Source organism: Terrapene carolina, unplaced genomic scaffold (genome assembly GCF_002925995.2).
Source record: "Terrapene carolina triunguis isolate 2854851 unplaced genomic scaffold, T_m_triunguis-2.0 Scaffold231, whole genome shotgun sequence".
In the NCBI taxonomy this organism is placed as follows: domain Eukaryota; kingdom Metazoa; phylum Chordata; order Testudines; family Emydidae; genus Terrapene; species Terrapene triunguis.
Genome location: NW_020664582.1, coordinates 12985943 through 12999785, shown reverse-complemented (window position 1 = coordinate 12999785; position 13843 = coordinate 12985943). Strand labels below are relative to the sequence as shown.

General features: G+C 45.9%; 1 protein-coding gene across 3 annotated transcripts in view; it reads right to left on the bottom strand.

Moving 5' to 3' along the window:
- Positions 1-13843, bottom strand: part of ACACA (acetyl-CoA carboxylase alpha) — a 197325-nt gene that overhangs the window by 99626 nt on the left and 83856 nt on the right. For all 3 annotated transcript variants that reach the window (XM_029912558.1, XM_024195395.2, XM_029912557.1), the window contains 3 exons: positions 12901-13008; positions 9507-9563; positions 9162-9206 (listed from right to left, as the gene is read on the bottom strand). In XM_029912558.1, the coding sequence (XP_029768418.1) occupies positions 9162-9206; positions 9507-9563; positions 12901-13008 (210 nt within the window). The remainder of the gene's footprint in view (positions 1-9161; positions 9207-9506; positions 9564-12900; positions 13009-13843) is intronic.

Here is a 13843-nt window from a genome sequence, read left to right as displayed (position 1 = left end):
ATCAAGACAATCAAAATAATTTGCCTAAATTAGCCAATCAAGACACCCTGCAAATCAGAGAATGCAAAAAGCTACAAAACAGAAATCATCATAGCTGATTATTATACTAATAATCGCGTTAAAAACCTAATGAGATGAGGAAATTGGAAGCTTGCTGGAGCAACTCTCTATTACCTCAACATGCTGGGAACTAATTATATAGACTGTAATTAAAACAAAAACAACCCCAAGCCAAGCCCTGGGTAAGTTGGTAGTTGGTCCAGTAACAAACTGAACAGAATAGGGGACAATAATGAAGACAGATATTTATGCAGCATTTCTCATACAAAAAGCCCTAACTCTACAAACTTTTCAAATTGATCACAAGCTTTGCTGCCTCCTCTAGGTTGGAGGGTGGCAAACTTTTAATAATGCACAGCTCTACGCAGCAGATTAGGACAGAAAGTGAATCCGATCGTGTCCGATTTTAACTACAAAGGAATTCAGACAGGTGAAACTGACACTTATGTTAACAAGACTAAGTTCTTCAAAAAAGGCGATAAGATTTTTAATGATCAGAGATAATCAGGACATTGCTTTTCTGACTTATTCAAACAATGGCACAATAGTGGTTGAAATCACAGATGACACTTGCTAAAGTATAATGGGTTTTCACTGTAGATCACCCATCTAAATACTGACCAAACTGGATTCTGCTTAGCTTGCAAGGTCATAACCCTGGGGCAGTATGGCTGCATTTAATCAAGTATAACCTTGCTAATAAGTTGAGTTAATGTTCATGGGGGTGGGGGGCCTTGTTTTCACTAGCATGGAAGAGGCCGCAATGGTGTCTTTAACCTGTTCAGCTTCCACTAGTTATATAGAGGTAAAAGCGTGGGATAGTGTTCACAGGACTCATTCAGAACCAGCGATGGGCAAACCTCAAAAGGTTCCCAGGATCTGTTTAGATAAGCACTCAAAAATATTTTTTCATCCAAATATTTCACCAATGCTTAGCAAGGCTGGCTCCTTAGACCTGTGGTTCTCAACCAGGGGTTCGGGGTCCCCTAGAGGGCTGCGAGCAGGTCTCAGGGGGTCCGCCAAGCATGGCCAGCATTAGACTCGCTAGAACCCAGGCCAGAAAGCCGAAGCCCGACCGCACGGGATGGCAGTGTAGGGCACTGAGCCCCACCACCTGGGGCTAAAGCCAAAGCCTGAGCAACTTAGCTTCACAGCGTCCCCGCTGTGGTGTGGGGCCCAGTGCAATTGCCCTGCTTGCTACCCCCGGCTTTTATATGTAGAAAAACAGTTGTTGTGGCACAGGTGGGCCATGGAGTTCCTATAGCACTTGGGGGGGGGGGCTCAGAAAGAAAAAGGCTGAGAACCCCTGCCTTAGACTACATTAGATCTCTTCACAGTGCTCTATTCTCCTAGTGTGTCTCTTCTATATATACAGGGTTGCACTCAGCCCAAACTGCACAGCTCCCACCTTCTCATACAGAATCCTGGGCAGTGCATTTGAGGCAGTGCGGGGATTCCAGATATTGGAAGAGGGGGCTGCATGCATCACTGGTGATTATCAAGAGACTGGTCTTCAGACATCCCTAGAATGTCTTTTCACACGAACAGTAACGACAGGGCAGGCACACATGTGATCACACAATAAGGGCTAAATGTCATTTGACGATTAGCAAACCTCTCAACTCTCAGCACTATTGCTAGAGTGCGACTGGTACCTTTCCCTGCCTTCCTCTGGTATTTTAGCCAAGTCTTACCCTGCTTTCCTGCTTGTATCAAGCCCTGGGGCTAAGTAAAAGTTGGCATTCAGCTGTCATTTTACATTGGAATAGGGAAAAAAGAAGACAGTGACACTCCTGTAACTGTAATCACAACGTTTATTAACTGAAACCTAGATAACGAGAACGCAGTCACCCATTCAGAGGTGCATAATGCAAGGGTGGAGCGCTGTTTGAAGGTGCCTCTCAATGCACACCCCTTTCCATTCACTGCCCACACTCCTGCCCATTTAAGCTGACCACTCACAAAACTGGGTGAATTTTTACTAGTTGTACGTGCCAGGCACTAGTGGCCTTAGACAGACAGTAAATATTGCCTTCTTCTGTAGCCGACTTTTTAGGGGTTGTTTGGTTTTGTTTTAATAGAAGCTGCCCTTTGTTTAAAGCTTTAGGGGGAAATTAAAATTCAACAGAAGCTATAACATTTAAACTATATTTAAATTCAGTGGCTCTAGCAATAAATCAGTGAATTCTAGTACTTTTAAGAGAGACCAGCGCGCGCACACACACACACACACACACACCAGCACGTTGAAAGGACAGGATTTAGTCATATAAAATAATACTTGCATGTCTATGGGCTGACTGTCAGTCCAATCCAACTCCAGCTGAAGCCAGTGTAAATTTTGCCATTGACTTAATAGGAGTTGGATTGGGCCCTTACACACCAAATGCAGAGAGGCAGACCCTCCTCTGGCACGATGACGATTTACACCAGCGGAGGATTTGCCCCAGGATCTGGGTGGCTGTAGGTATGCACATTTAAAAAAACAGAGCCCCTCATACACAACAGACCTTGCTGAGGCAGTGTCCAATTCCCATAACTATCACAGTTGAGGAATGATCATTAGAATGATTTGTTAATCCAGAATAATGGATGAAAATGCCAAACCCAGTGCCCCTCTCTTAACCCGCATCCAGCTCTCTGAGTTCTCTAAGGATTCGTCTATTCTTCCCCAGCTTTCTGATCACCACCAGCAAGCTACAGCATTTATTCACAGCCTCTCATATTCCATCCCCAAGTATCAATTTTATTCTCTAAGCTCCTGATTTTCCTTTCTAAAGCCTGGGGTTCTTTGCTCAAAACACCCCACACTTCTGCTACCAGTTTCCTATCTAAAGCCATTGACTGACATACATCTGTATATACTGTAATCAGATAGGTTCTGCCATCAATAAACTGGGGAAAGTAGTTCAGCTTGCAGCATTTCCTAAAGCATTTTGGAAAAGCTTTTGCTTCTTTAGCCTGGAGGATAAACTCCCCTATTACTCTGTAGAGCAGAACCAATGATGCCAACTCAGGGATAAGAAAAATATTCCTAGCACTAGATATTTCTAAAGGAAAAAACAGAGGGCCTGCGAAGCATTTTGCTAGCACAGCCCACAAAGGCTCACCTCATTAAAATAAAGTTGGTAACAGAAACTGAATGATCCAATTAGCAGAGTAGAAAATTTCTGAATAGTGAGAGTGCTGCAAGCAGATACCCAAGGGGAACTTATTAGCCACTGTTAGTAAACTGGCATACATAAATGTATTTTTAAAAATAGCTACAATGAGACACTTTAGTGTGTGATTCATGGTGTATTAACATCTTACAATATTGATCGTACCTGGCCTTCAGCTTCGCGTCTGACAACATACTAGTTCTGGATTATAATTCAGGCTCCTTCATCATATCTGTGGTGTACATTCTATTCTCAATACACAGGTATAATTCCCAAGTGAAGCTACCCAAGCTTATCATGAAAATAGCAGGATGCTTGTTGCTCAACAATTATTACTGATGTTGGAATGTATTTCCCATATTGGGCTCTATGCATCTGACTGCATTCCTTGCACACTCAGTGCTCCCATTAACTTCAGGAGGGGTTGAGTGGATTCACAAAGGGGAAAGAAAAGCTGGCTTGTGCCCTACATAGTCCTCTTGAGAGCAGGAATAAAACTAGCCATCACTGAAGTCGAAGCATGGGGGAAGGGAAAGCTGCCTAGTGGTTTCAGCAGCCGACTGGGTGCTGGCAATCCAGAGTTCTATCAATGGCTCTGTCATTGTGTGAACTTTGGCAAGTCATTAAATTGGTCCGTTTCTGGATTGATCTGTAAAGCTGGTAAGGAGCTGGGAGACCCTTGAATAATATATATAATATTTTTATGTTGTAAAAGAACATTAGAACAAATAAGGCCAACCTAGATTATATGGGTGCAAATTCAGCTAGGTATTTAAATTACTAAGGCCTGGTCTACACTAGGCTTTTATGTCGAATTTAGCGCCGTTATATCGAATTAACCCTGCACCCGTCCACACCACGAAGCCATTTAGTTCGACATAGAGCCCTCCTTAAATCGATTTCTGTAATCCTCCACAACGAGAGGAGTAGCGCTAAATTCGAAATGGCCATATCGAATTAGGCTAGGTGTGGATGGAAATCGACGGTAATAGCTCCGGGAGCTATCCCACAGTGCACCACTCTGTTGACGCTCTGGACAGCAGTCCGAGCTCGGATGCTCTGACCAGCCACACCCCGGGAAAATTTGAATTCCTTTTCCTGTCTGGGCAGTTTGAAGCGCAGTTTCTGTTTGGACACCGTGGCGAGCTCAGCAGCAGTGGCAGCAGTGGCAACGATGCAGAGCTCTCCAGCAGAGATGGCCGTGCAATCCAATAGAAAGAGGGCCCCAGCATGGACGGATCGGGAAGTCTTGGATCTCATCGCTGTGTGGGGAGATGAGTCCGTGCTTTCCGAGCTGCGCTCCAAAAGACGGAATGCAAAGATCTATGAGAAGATCTCTAAAGCCATGGCAGAGAGAGGCTACAGCCGGGATGCAACGCAGTGCCGCGTGAAAATCAAGGAGCTGAGACAAGGCTACCAGAAGACCAAAGAGGCAAACGGACGCTCCGGATCCCAGCCTCACACATCCCGTTTCTACGAGGCACTGCATTCCATCCTAGGTGCGGCCGCCACCACTACCCCACCCCTGACCGTGGACTCTGAGGATGGGATATTGTCCGCGGCCGGTTCCTCAGCGGACGGGGAAGAGGAGGAAGGAGATGAGGAGGACGAGGCAGTAGACAGCGCTTACAACGCTGATTTGCCCGACAGCCAGGAGCTCTTCATCACCCTGACAGAGATCCCCTACCAACCCTCCCCAGCCGTTACCCCAGACACAGATTCAGGGGAAGGATCAAGCAGTAAGTGTTTTAAATATCCAAACATTTATTTACAACATAACTGGCATATTTAAAATATTAACAGTAGCTAAAGTGCTTTAAAACATGTAAACATTTATTTGCAACAAAACAGGAAGATTGAAAATATTAACAGTGGGTAAAGTGCTTAAAAACATGTAAACAGGAAAGTCAAACAAAAGGGGAATCAGTGCAAAGTGTATCATGATTACTCCGTCTTTGGGCGCCTCAATATATAGTCCGAACCATTTTAAAAAAATCTCACAATGTCCGCTTCATGATTATAGTGCCCAAAACCCTGCAGTCATTTGTCCCTCCAAGGGCACCTAAGCCAAGAACTGGTCAATGTAACCGGGGATCGAGGCGACATCCTCCGGGGAGAACTCCTCATACACCTCCTGCAGGTGTTTTTCAAGCCTCATCAGCAGGTTCCTGGGCAGGGACAGCTTATTAGGCCCCCCGTGGTAGGACACGTTTCCCTGCCACAACGCCAGCAGGTACTCCGGGATCATGGCCTTGCACAGCAGTGCAGCAAATGGCCCCGGTTTCTGCAGGCTGTCCCGGAGCATCTTCTCCTTCTGGCTCTCGGAGACCTTCAGGAGGGTGATGTCAGGCATGACTCCCTGCTGTGAATTAGGTAGGGGAAAGTTAGTATTGGGACTGCTTGCCCGTCCCTTTACAGAACTGCAACCGCCGGTTTACAGCCACGCGGTTTACAGCCGCGAGGGGCTGGGACAGGGCCAGAGTTCATGCTTGCAGGATTGCTGCCAGCAGAGACTCGCATTGCTTTCTATGTGAAAGGAGGCCAGTGCCACTCTTAAAGTTTTAAGCGGCCACAAGTCTACGGCTTACCATGTTTGCCATCTAGACAAAGTCCGGTGTCCTGCCCTGCTCCTCAGCTCGCCACAGCAAGACCGCAGGCACTGTAGGCGAGGGCCGAAAATTCGACCTTGTCCTCAGTGCGCGTGTGATAGGTGCTCTGCATGGTCTTGTTCACAGAGAAAGACTATGTTCTCTGTTCACAGATACATTGCTCTGTCTCAGGAATTCACTCCCTTTTTCCAATTCCCACAGCCACATCTGCCCAGAGGCTAGCGCACATTAGGAGGAGGAAGAAGAGGACACGGGAAGACATGTTTGCTGAACTAATGGAATGCTCCCGAGCACAGGCAGCCCAGCAGACACAGTGGAGGGAGAACTTGTCCCAAATGCACCGGGCAAACATTGAACGGGAGGAGAGGTGGCGACAGGAGGACAGGCAGGCTACTCAAACGCTGCTTGGACTAATGAGGGAGCAAACGGACACGCTCCGCCGCCTTGTGGATGTTCTGCAGGACCGGAGGCAGGAGGAGAGAGCCCCGCTGCAGTCTCTCTGTAACTGCCCTGCCCCGCCACCAAGTCCCATACCCCCCTCACCCAAAGTCCAAACACGGAGGGGTGGAAGGGGCCGGGAAAAATTTCACTCCACCCCTGCGGACTGCTCTACCACTAGAAGGCTCTCATTCCCCAAAATTTGAAAAGTCCTTTCCTACCCGCCTCACACAAGACCCCGTCCAAGTTTCACCCCCCCGTTCCATGTGCGGTTGTTAATAAAGAATACGTTTCTGTTCATTTCTGTTTCCATCCTCTTCTTTTGGAGGGGAGTCTGTCTGGAGGGGGGGGAAGGGCCTTGGTCATTGGACAGGACAGTCACCTTTAGCAGGGGGCAGGTGCAGCAGCAGGGCACATATACAGTGCAGTGACTAGTTATCCTGGTCAGTCTGGGAGGTGGTTTTCATGTTCTGTGTGGTGGGGGCGGTGGTGTTGCTCTGTGACTTGGTGGCGGGGGAGGGCAGTTACAGATCTTATGCAGCGGTCCTTACCCTGGATCACAGAGCCGCGCAGCAGGGGATCTGTAACCCTCCTCCCCCTGCAAGACAGTCACATAGCCGACACATACACGCAGTCCCGGCCAGGAGGGCTGGCAGGCTCCGTTGAAACAACCAGTCCACCATCGCGGAGCCTGTCATTCCTGGAGTTTAGAAGCATCATTTGCATCACAACCCTAAACCCGCTCCCCGCCACAGTCTGCGTCCCAGGTTTAAAACATTCCCGTGAAAACAGTAATAAAGACAACGGTGTCCATGAACAAAACAGAACAGATTTTATTTTTTGGGAAGGGGGTGAAGGGGGTATGTAATTGGAGAGGATAGTCGACGGCAACTGGGTAAAGAAACGGGGGCAAGTTCAGCTTCTGTGTCCACAAACTTAAAAGTCAATGGGTACCCTGCTCAGCCTTGAAACTGGCTTTCAAAGCCTCCCGGATGCACAGCGCGTCCCGCTGGGCTCTTCTAATCGCCCGGCTGTCTGGCTGGGCGTAATCAGCAGCCAGGCTATTTGCCTCAACCTCCCACCCCGCCATAAAGGTCTCCCCCTTGCTCTCACACAGATTGTGGAGCACACAGCAAGCTGCAATAACGATGGGGATATTGGTTTCGCTGAGATCACAGCGAGTGAGTAAGCTTCTCCATCTCCCCTTGAGACGGCCAAAAGCACACTCCACTACCATTCTGCACTTGCTCAGCCGGTAGTTGAACAGTTCTTTTTCTGTGTCCAGGGCGCCAGTATAGGGCTTCATGAGCCAGGGCATTAGCGGGTAGGCTGGGTCCCCGAGGATCACTGTAGGCATCTCCACATCCCCAACAGTTATCTTGTGGTCCGGGAAGTAAATACCTTCCTGCAGCCGTCTAAACAGACCAGAGTTCCTGAACACGCGAGCGTCATGAACCTTGCCCGGCCATCCGACGTAGATGTTTGTAAACCGTCCCCGATGGTCCACCAGTGCTTGCAGCACCATTGAAAAGTACCCCTTTCTATTGATGTACTGGCTGGCCTGGTGGCCCGGTCCCAGGATAGGGATGTGAGTCCCATCTATAGCCCCACCGCAGTTTGGGAATCCCATCGCAGCGAAGCCATCTATGATGGCCTGCGCGTTTCCCAGGGTCACTACCTTTGACAGCAGTACCTTGACGATTGCCTTGGCTACTTGCATGACAACAACCCCCACGGTAGATTTGCCCACGCCAAAGTGGTTCGCGACTGACCGGTAGCTGTCCGGCGTTGCAAGCTTCCAGAGGGCTATGGCCACTCGCTTCTGGACAGTCAGGGCTGCTCGCATGCGGGTGTCCTTGCGCTTCAGGGCAGGGGACAGCAACTCACAAAGTTCCAGGAAAGTCCCCTTCCGCATGCGAAAGTTTCGCAGCCACTGGGATTCATCCCAGACCTGAAGCACTATGCGGTCCCACCAGTCCGTGCTTGTTTCCCGGGCCCAGAATCGCCGTTCAACAAAATCCACATGCCCCATTGCAAACGTGATGTCCTCGGCGCTGGGTGTCGTGGTTTCTGACAGCTCTGTGCTACTCTCCGACTTCAGGCCCTCACTCCGCTGCCGTAGCCTCCTCGCCTGATTTCTCTGCATCTGCCTCTGGGAAAGGTGTATGATAAGGTGCGAGGCGTTGAGAACGGCCACAACTGCAGCGATGGTCGCAGCGGGATCCATGATCGCAGTGCTGTGGCGTCCGCGCTGTCACTGATCAAAAAGTGCGCGAACTGATTTCCCGCCGGCGCTTTCAGGGAGGGAGGCAGGGCGGTAGTGACTGACGGATGACGACAGTTACCCAAAAGCACCCTCGCCACAATTTTTTACCCAGAAGCCATTGGGGGCTCGACCCAGAATTCCACTGGGCAGCGGGGACTGCGGGAACTGTGGGATAGCTGCCCACAGTGCACTGCTTCCAATGTCGACGCTTTCCCTGGTAGTGTGGACTGACAAAGTCGAATTACTGTCCTTAGTGTAGACACACACGTTCGACTTTCTAATATCGATTGCACATATTCGATTTAACTAAAATCGAACTACTCTCGTAGTGTAGACATACCCTAAGTATATTAAGCATGCGAATAGCCCCCTTGAAGTCAACAGAACTACTCACGTGCTTAAAGTTAGTCACATGCCTAAGTACCTAAGTAAAGTTAGTCACATGCCTAAGTATTGAGCACAAGCCAACTGCTCAATCAGGACAATGGGGTTGGATTTAAACAGCTCACTAAAGAGTCAAATCTTCTTCTCCTTACTTGTACGTAATAACTAGAATCACTTTATTTCCATGAACTGCAAAGAGGAGTTTAAGGTAAAATTATTTTGATTTTTTTTCCTTTTACTTACATGAAATCTTTGATCCACCTCATAGTTGACCTGTTTCCTGAAATCCTTACAAATGAAACAGAGAAAGACGGGGAGGGGGAGGAAAAGCAGAAGAAACCTAGCAATTAGTACTAAAATCAAAAACAAATTAAGACAAGATTACAAGTGACAAAGATTTTTTTTTTGTAATTGTCAATTAATTTGCTTAAGCGAATTCACTGAAACAGTCTCAGTTTTAGAGAGGCAACAAAAGCAGAACTAAAACTATAGTAAATGCAATTTTTAATCTGAAAAATATTAAGATTATAATTTCATTATGAACTACAAATAAAAAGCTTCCAAGCATCAGGGGAGATGTCAAAATACCTTTTGTGCTACAAGGAACGTCAGCCTTCGAATCCCATGATCAATCAGGACTGATTTCTGTAAAAGGGAAGGACAGCAAACAAGAGAACTGGTTTAACAGAAAAGAAACGTCAGACTCAAATCTGGATGACATCTTCTAAGGACTGGTAATGGGTGAGAGCTTCCTGCCTCTAAATTGCAGACTCACAATCCAGCCCAGCTTGGTGGTGACTGAACGTTCTTATCAGATGGTTGCTTAGCAGCACCTGTGAGCAAATGCAATGAGTCTCAGTCCCGTTCTGAGTGGAGAAGAATCCATATAACAACCACATTTGGCACCAGCTGGGAAACTTCTTGTCTATCTCAGCAGGGAATTAATTGTTCAGGAAACACTGTTACCAGCAGTGGGGTTACTTAGATCAAACTCTTTGGGGGCAGGGACCATCGTTTTGTTCTGGGTTTGTACAGCACCTAGCGCAGTAGGGTTCTGGTCCATGCCTGGGGCTCCTAGACTTTGTGGTAATAAAAATAATCATAAATCATAACAATATGGGGTTCTAGCAGTCTTCTTGGCCAAGGTTAAAACTCAACTATAAAATCCAGAGGAATTAACCTATCACACAGGTCTCAGGAGGTTGGAGAAACTCCTTTCTGCATTGTTCAGGGAAACCACGTTACAACAATCTAAAGTAGCATGAGTATTCATGATTAAATACAGTGCCATGGGCTTGAATGGCATGTTCAGATATAAAAAGACATAAGTAAGCTCTTTGAGACAGCCAAAAAGTGCTGTTTTTGTTCTGAGTTAGTACAGGACCTAGCACCATGGGGTTCTGGTCCATGACTGGGGCTCTAAGGTGCTATGATAAATAATAAACAACAAGTATCCTGCCCCAAAAGACTTCAGCAGTGACAGGCCCAGGCCCACAAACCCTTGCTCAGAAGAGTAGCCCTCACTCATGCAAATAATCAGTGGAGCTATTCACATCAGTAAAGACTACTCGGGTTTGAAGGATGGGGCCTTAATTTAGACGGTATAAGAGAATTTTTATACTGTAAGAGTGGGAAGAAGAGAGTGAGACACAAAATCATCCTGTTTGGATTGTTTAGGCTCCTGGGTTTGGGAATATTTTAACATGTTCTAAAAATGGTCATATTTTATAATGTTGGCATAGGAACTGGCGGGGACACACATATTATTATTAATTATTTGTATCGGGGTAGTGTCTAGAGGTCATGGCCCTTTTGTGCCAGGCAATGGACAAAGCAGAAGAAGGCAGCCCATATGTTTCGGTTTCTGAGGAAGCTTGGTGCATGGGAGGGAACTTCTTTAATTGGCTCCTGATTCAGGAAATCACTTAAGCACGTGCTTAAAGTCAGATACTTCAATGGGGCTTTAAGCATGTGCTTAAGTGCTGTCCTGAAAAGGGATGGTTTCCTGAATTGGGGCCATACAGGGTTACAAGGAAAAAGATCAGACGAAATAACAAAATAACAAGGAACAGAAAACAAAGGATTCAGTATGGCAGTAGTAGAAAATAAAGGCTTTAAAAAAAAACCAAAAAAAAAAACCAAAAAAAAAAAAACCATAGATTGGCCCAAATCTATCCTTGGTGTAACTTTACTGAGCGGAATGAAGCCACACTGCCAATGAATGCTGCCCAAGGTGTTTATCATGCCCACTGTCCCTTTTAAACAAGTTTAGATCTCACTGTCATTTTGCTCCTGTTTCTACTTTCTCTCCCCAATCTCTTTTTTCTAATTTAAAAACAAAAATGGAGAGTGAAAAGGAAAAAAAAGCCTCAGCATGGCCAAGAACAAACCCACCCCTTCTGGCTTGGACTGAAATGTTTTACTAAGGTTAAGCCCTTCGAAAATGAGTATCAGGGACTATATTCATGGCAAAGGAAGAAAATAACTTTAATAATGCCATGATTTACAAAGCAAAAATTGTTATTGCTTTTAAAATTCCACAAGTGGCAGACAATAACAGCATAGCAACAGGATTCTGATTACATTGTAATAATGTAGGTCTCACAGCAAGTCCACAGCTATTACGGAGCGATTAGGCATCAGCACCTGGAGAAACTCCATTTACACTGACTGCCTCAATCTCCTCTACAAGTCATTTACAAGTATATGATCCTAATTTCTATTAAAAAACCCCACACACAACATGCTGGGACTGGAAGATTATTTGGACAATTTGGATCAACCTATATGATAGTTTGTGTTTTTTTTTTTAATTTCTTTTCTTTTCTCCTCCCATAAAACGCCTGGAGCACAATCATGCAAATGAAAAACAAAACTAGTTTTGTTTTACTTTTTAAAGAGACAGTTAAATTCTGAATTGGACTGGACAAGCACAGGATTTCTTATAAGCTTCCAGTTCACTGGTCTCTCTGTACGGAAAGGATAGTTGTATTGTGCACAGTAGAAGAGTGTTTGATCATACCTAATGGCTCTAACACTGCTATAACCTCAAAAACCACACACTCATTATATGGCTCACAGGAAACACCTAACTTATTTCTGCAGCCCCTTTGCCATCTCCCAGTAGGGAGCAGGGGTTAGAGATTGCACTCTTCACAATCACTCTCAGGGCCATTTCAGAGCCATCATGGATTTAGCAGGGTCTCCATGCATGATGGGATATTCACCTGGGAAGACAGTAGAGGGGTTTTCCAGGTCAGGCAAAAGGGAAGTTAAGGCCCAGTCTAGAGAGAAAGGGCAGAATACCGAGATGCAGCTGCTAACTAATGTTCACTCAGGAGTGACCACAAGTGTAGAATCTGGTTCCTCGCTAAAAGTTAATGGGAACCCCCTGCTCTCAGAAGGGAGAAGCCAAATTTACTGATCAGGTCTGCCTTGTGCCAAAGAAACAGACAATGAAGATGTACATACCATGCCAACAAGAGCTACAGATTTCGATGAGATTAAGAATGTCATGACACGTGCACCATTTATTTTGATGTCATCTCAGACATTTCTGTTACACTGTCCTCCCCCATGTCAACCTGAACTGCATCAAATAACTGTCGTTGTATCTTGCTCCTTCAGACCCCAGATAAATATCAAAGCTTCACCTGACTCACTTAAAACCGTAAGTTGCATTTACCCAACAAAAACTAAAAAGGAAGACTCTGTAGCTAATGGATTAGGATACACCATTAGGCAATACAAAGGGTGCTCTGTTATTCAGTTCTTTCCCCAGAGGCTTCAGGAACCTATAGCTACATCCAATTAGAGAAATTACATGGTTTTAGATTAGATAAATTAAGGATTTAACTGTTCCATTTATATATTTATTTCGCAAGATACCTGGGAAATGCACAGACTTCTTCCCAAGGGAAAATGTCTCCCTAGAGGGTCACAATAATACTGGCAAGTAGGTTCACTGTAAACTGCTATTCACCTTGCTTTGTGTGAACTCCCTGAACATGGCCGCCAGCCCATCATCATCAATGTCACAGTCAGTCTTAATGGCAATGTTCAGTATGTGAATGGGCTCCTCTCGGGCACTCTGTAATTTAAAGAAAGCAAGCCTAATAAATAAATTATTAACAACAACAAAAAGAGGTATGTTACATTTATATAACCTCTCTGCCGGAGGGGATCCCCAAGTACACATACACCAATAAAATGCAGCTACTTCTGGGGAAGAGGCCGACACTTAACCAGCATGCCGAACGAAAGTACAGAAGGGGAATTCTTGATCTAGAAAACTAGGGAGACCCCTGCCCTTACAAACACTACTATGGGATATTTAAATGTCCACCCACAGCAGACTGGAGCTTCATTCTGAAGTTCTCCTCAAGGCTCATGCACACTAAACTGCTTTGGCAGATAACACTGGTTCCAAATGGATTTGGGGTGCACAAAGAATGCAGAATCAGGTCCTTTGTATGTATGCAGCATTACTACAGTGTCTTTGTCGGACATAGGGAGAATTTTAGCACCAAGGAAGGGAGTAAAATTAAAAAGGGGAGCGAAGTTCACTGCATGGACGCTAAGAAGCATGTCTTCATGGCTACAGTGCAACAGGGCATTATGGAAGCTCAGCTAAAACAGAGCCATGAAAAGTAACATGCTTAATACTCAAGAACTTGCAATTAAACTCTCATAAACTGGACATTGATCAACAGAAAATTATACTTGGTTAGGTCTGGACGGCCGGGGGGAGAGGGACGTGGGGGACAGATAGCATAGAAGGAAGACGTTACGGCGGAGATAAATCCTTGTCCCATATTATCTACCACACACACAGGCATCAGGGACAATGGACTGATTTGAAACCAACCGTTGTAATGATATGCTCCATATCAGAGCTTCCAGTCTGCTAAGAGTGTTGTGGAGCA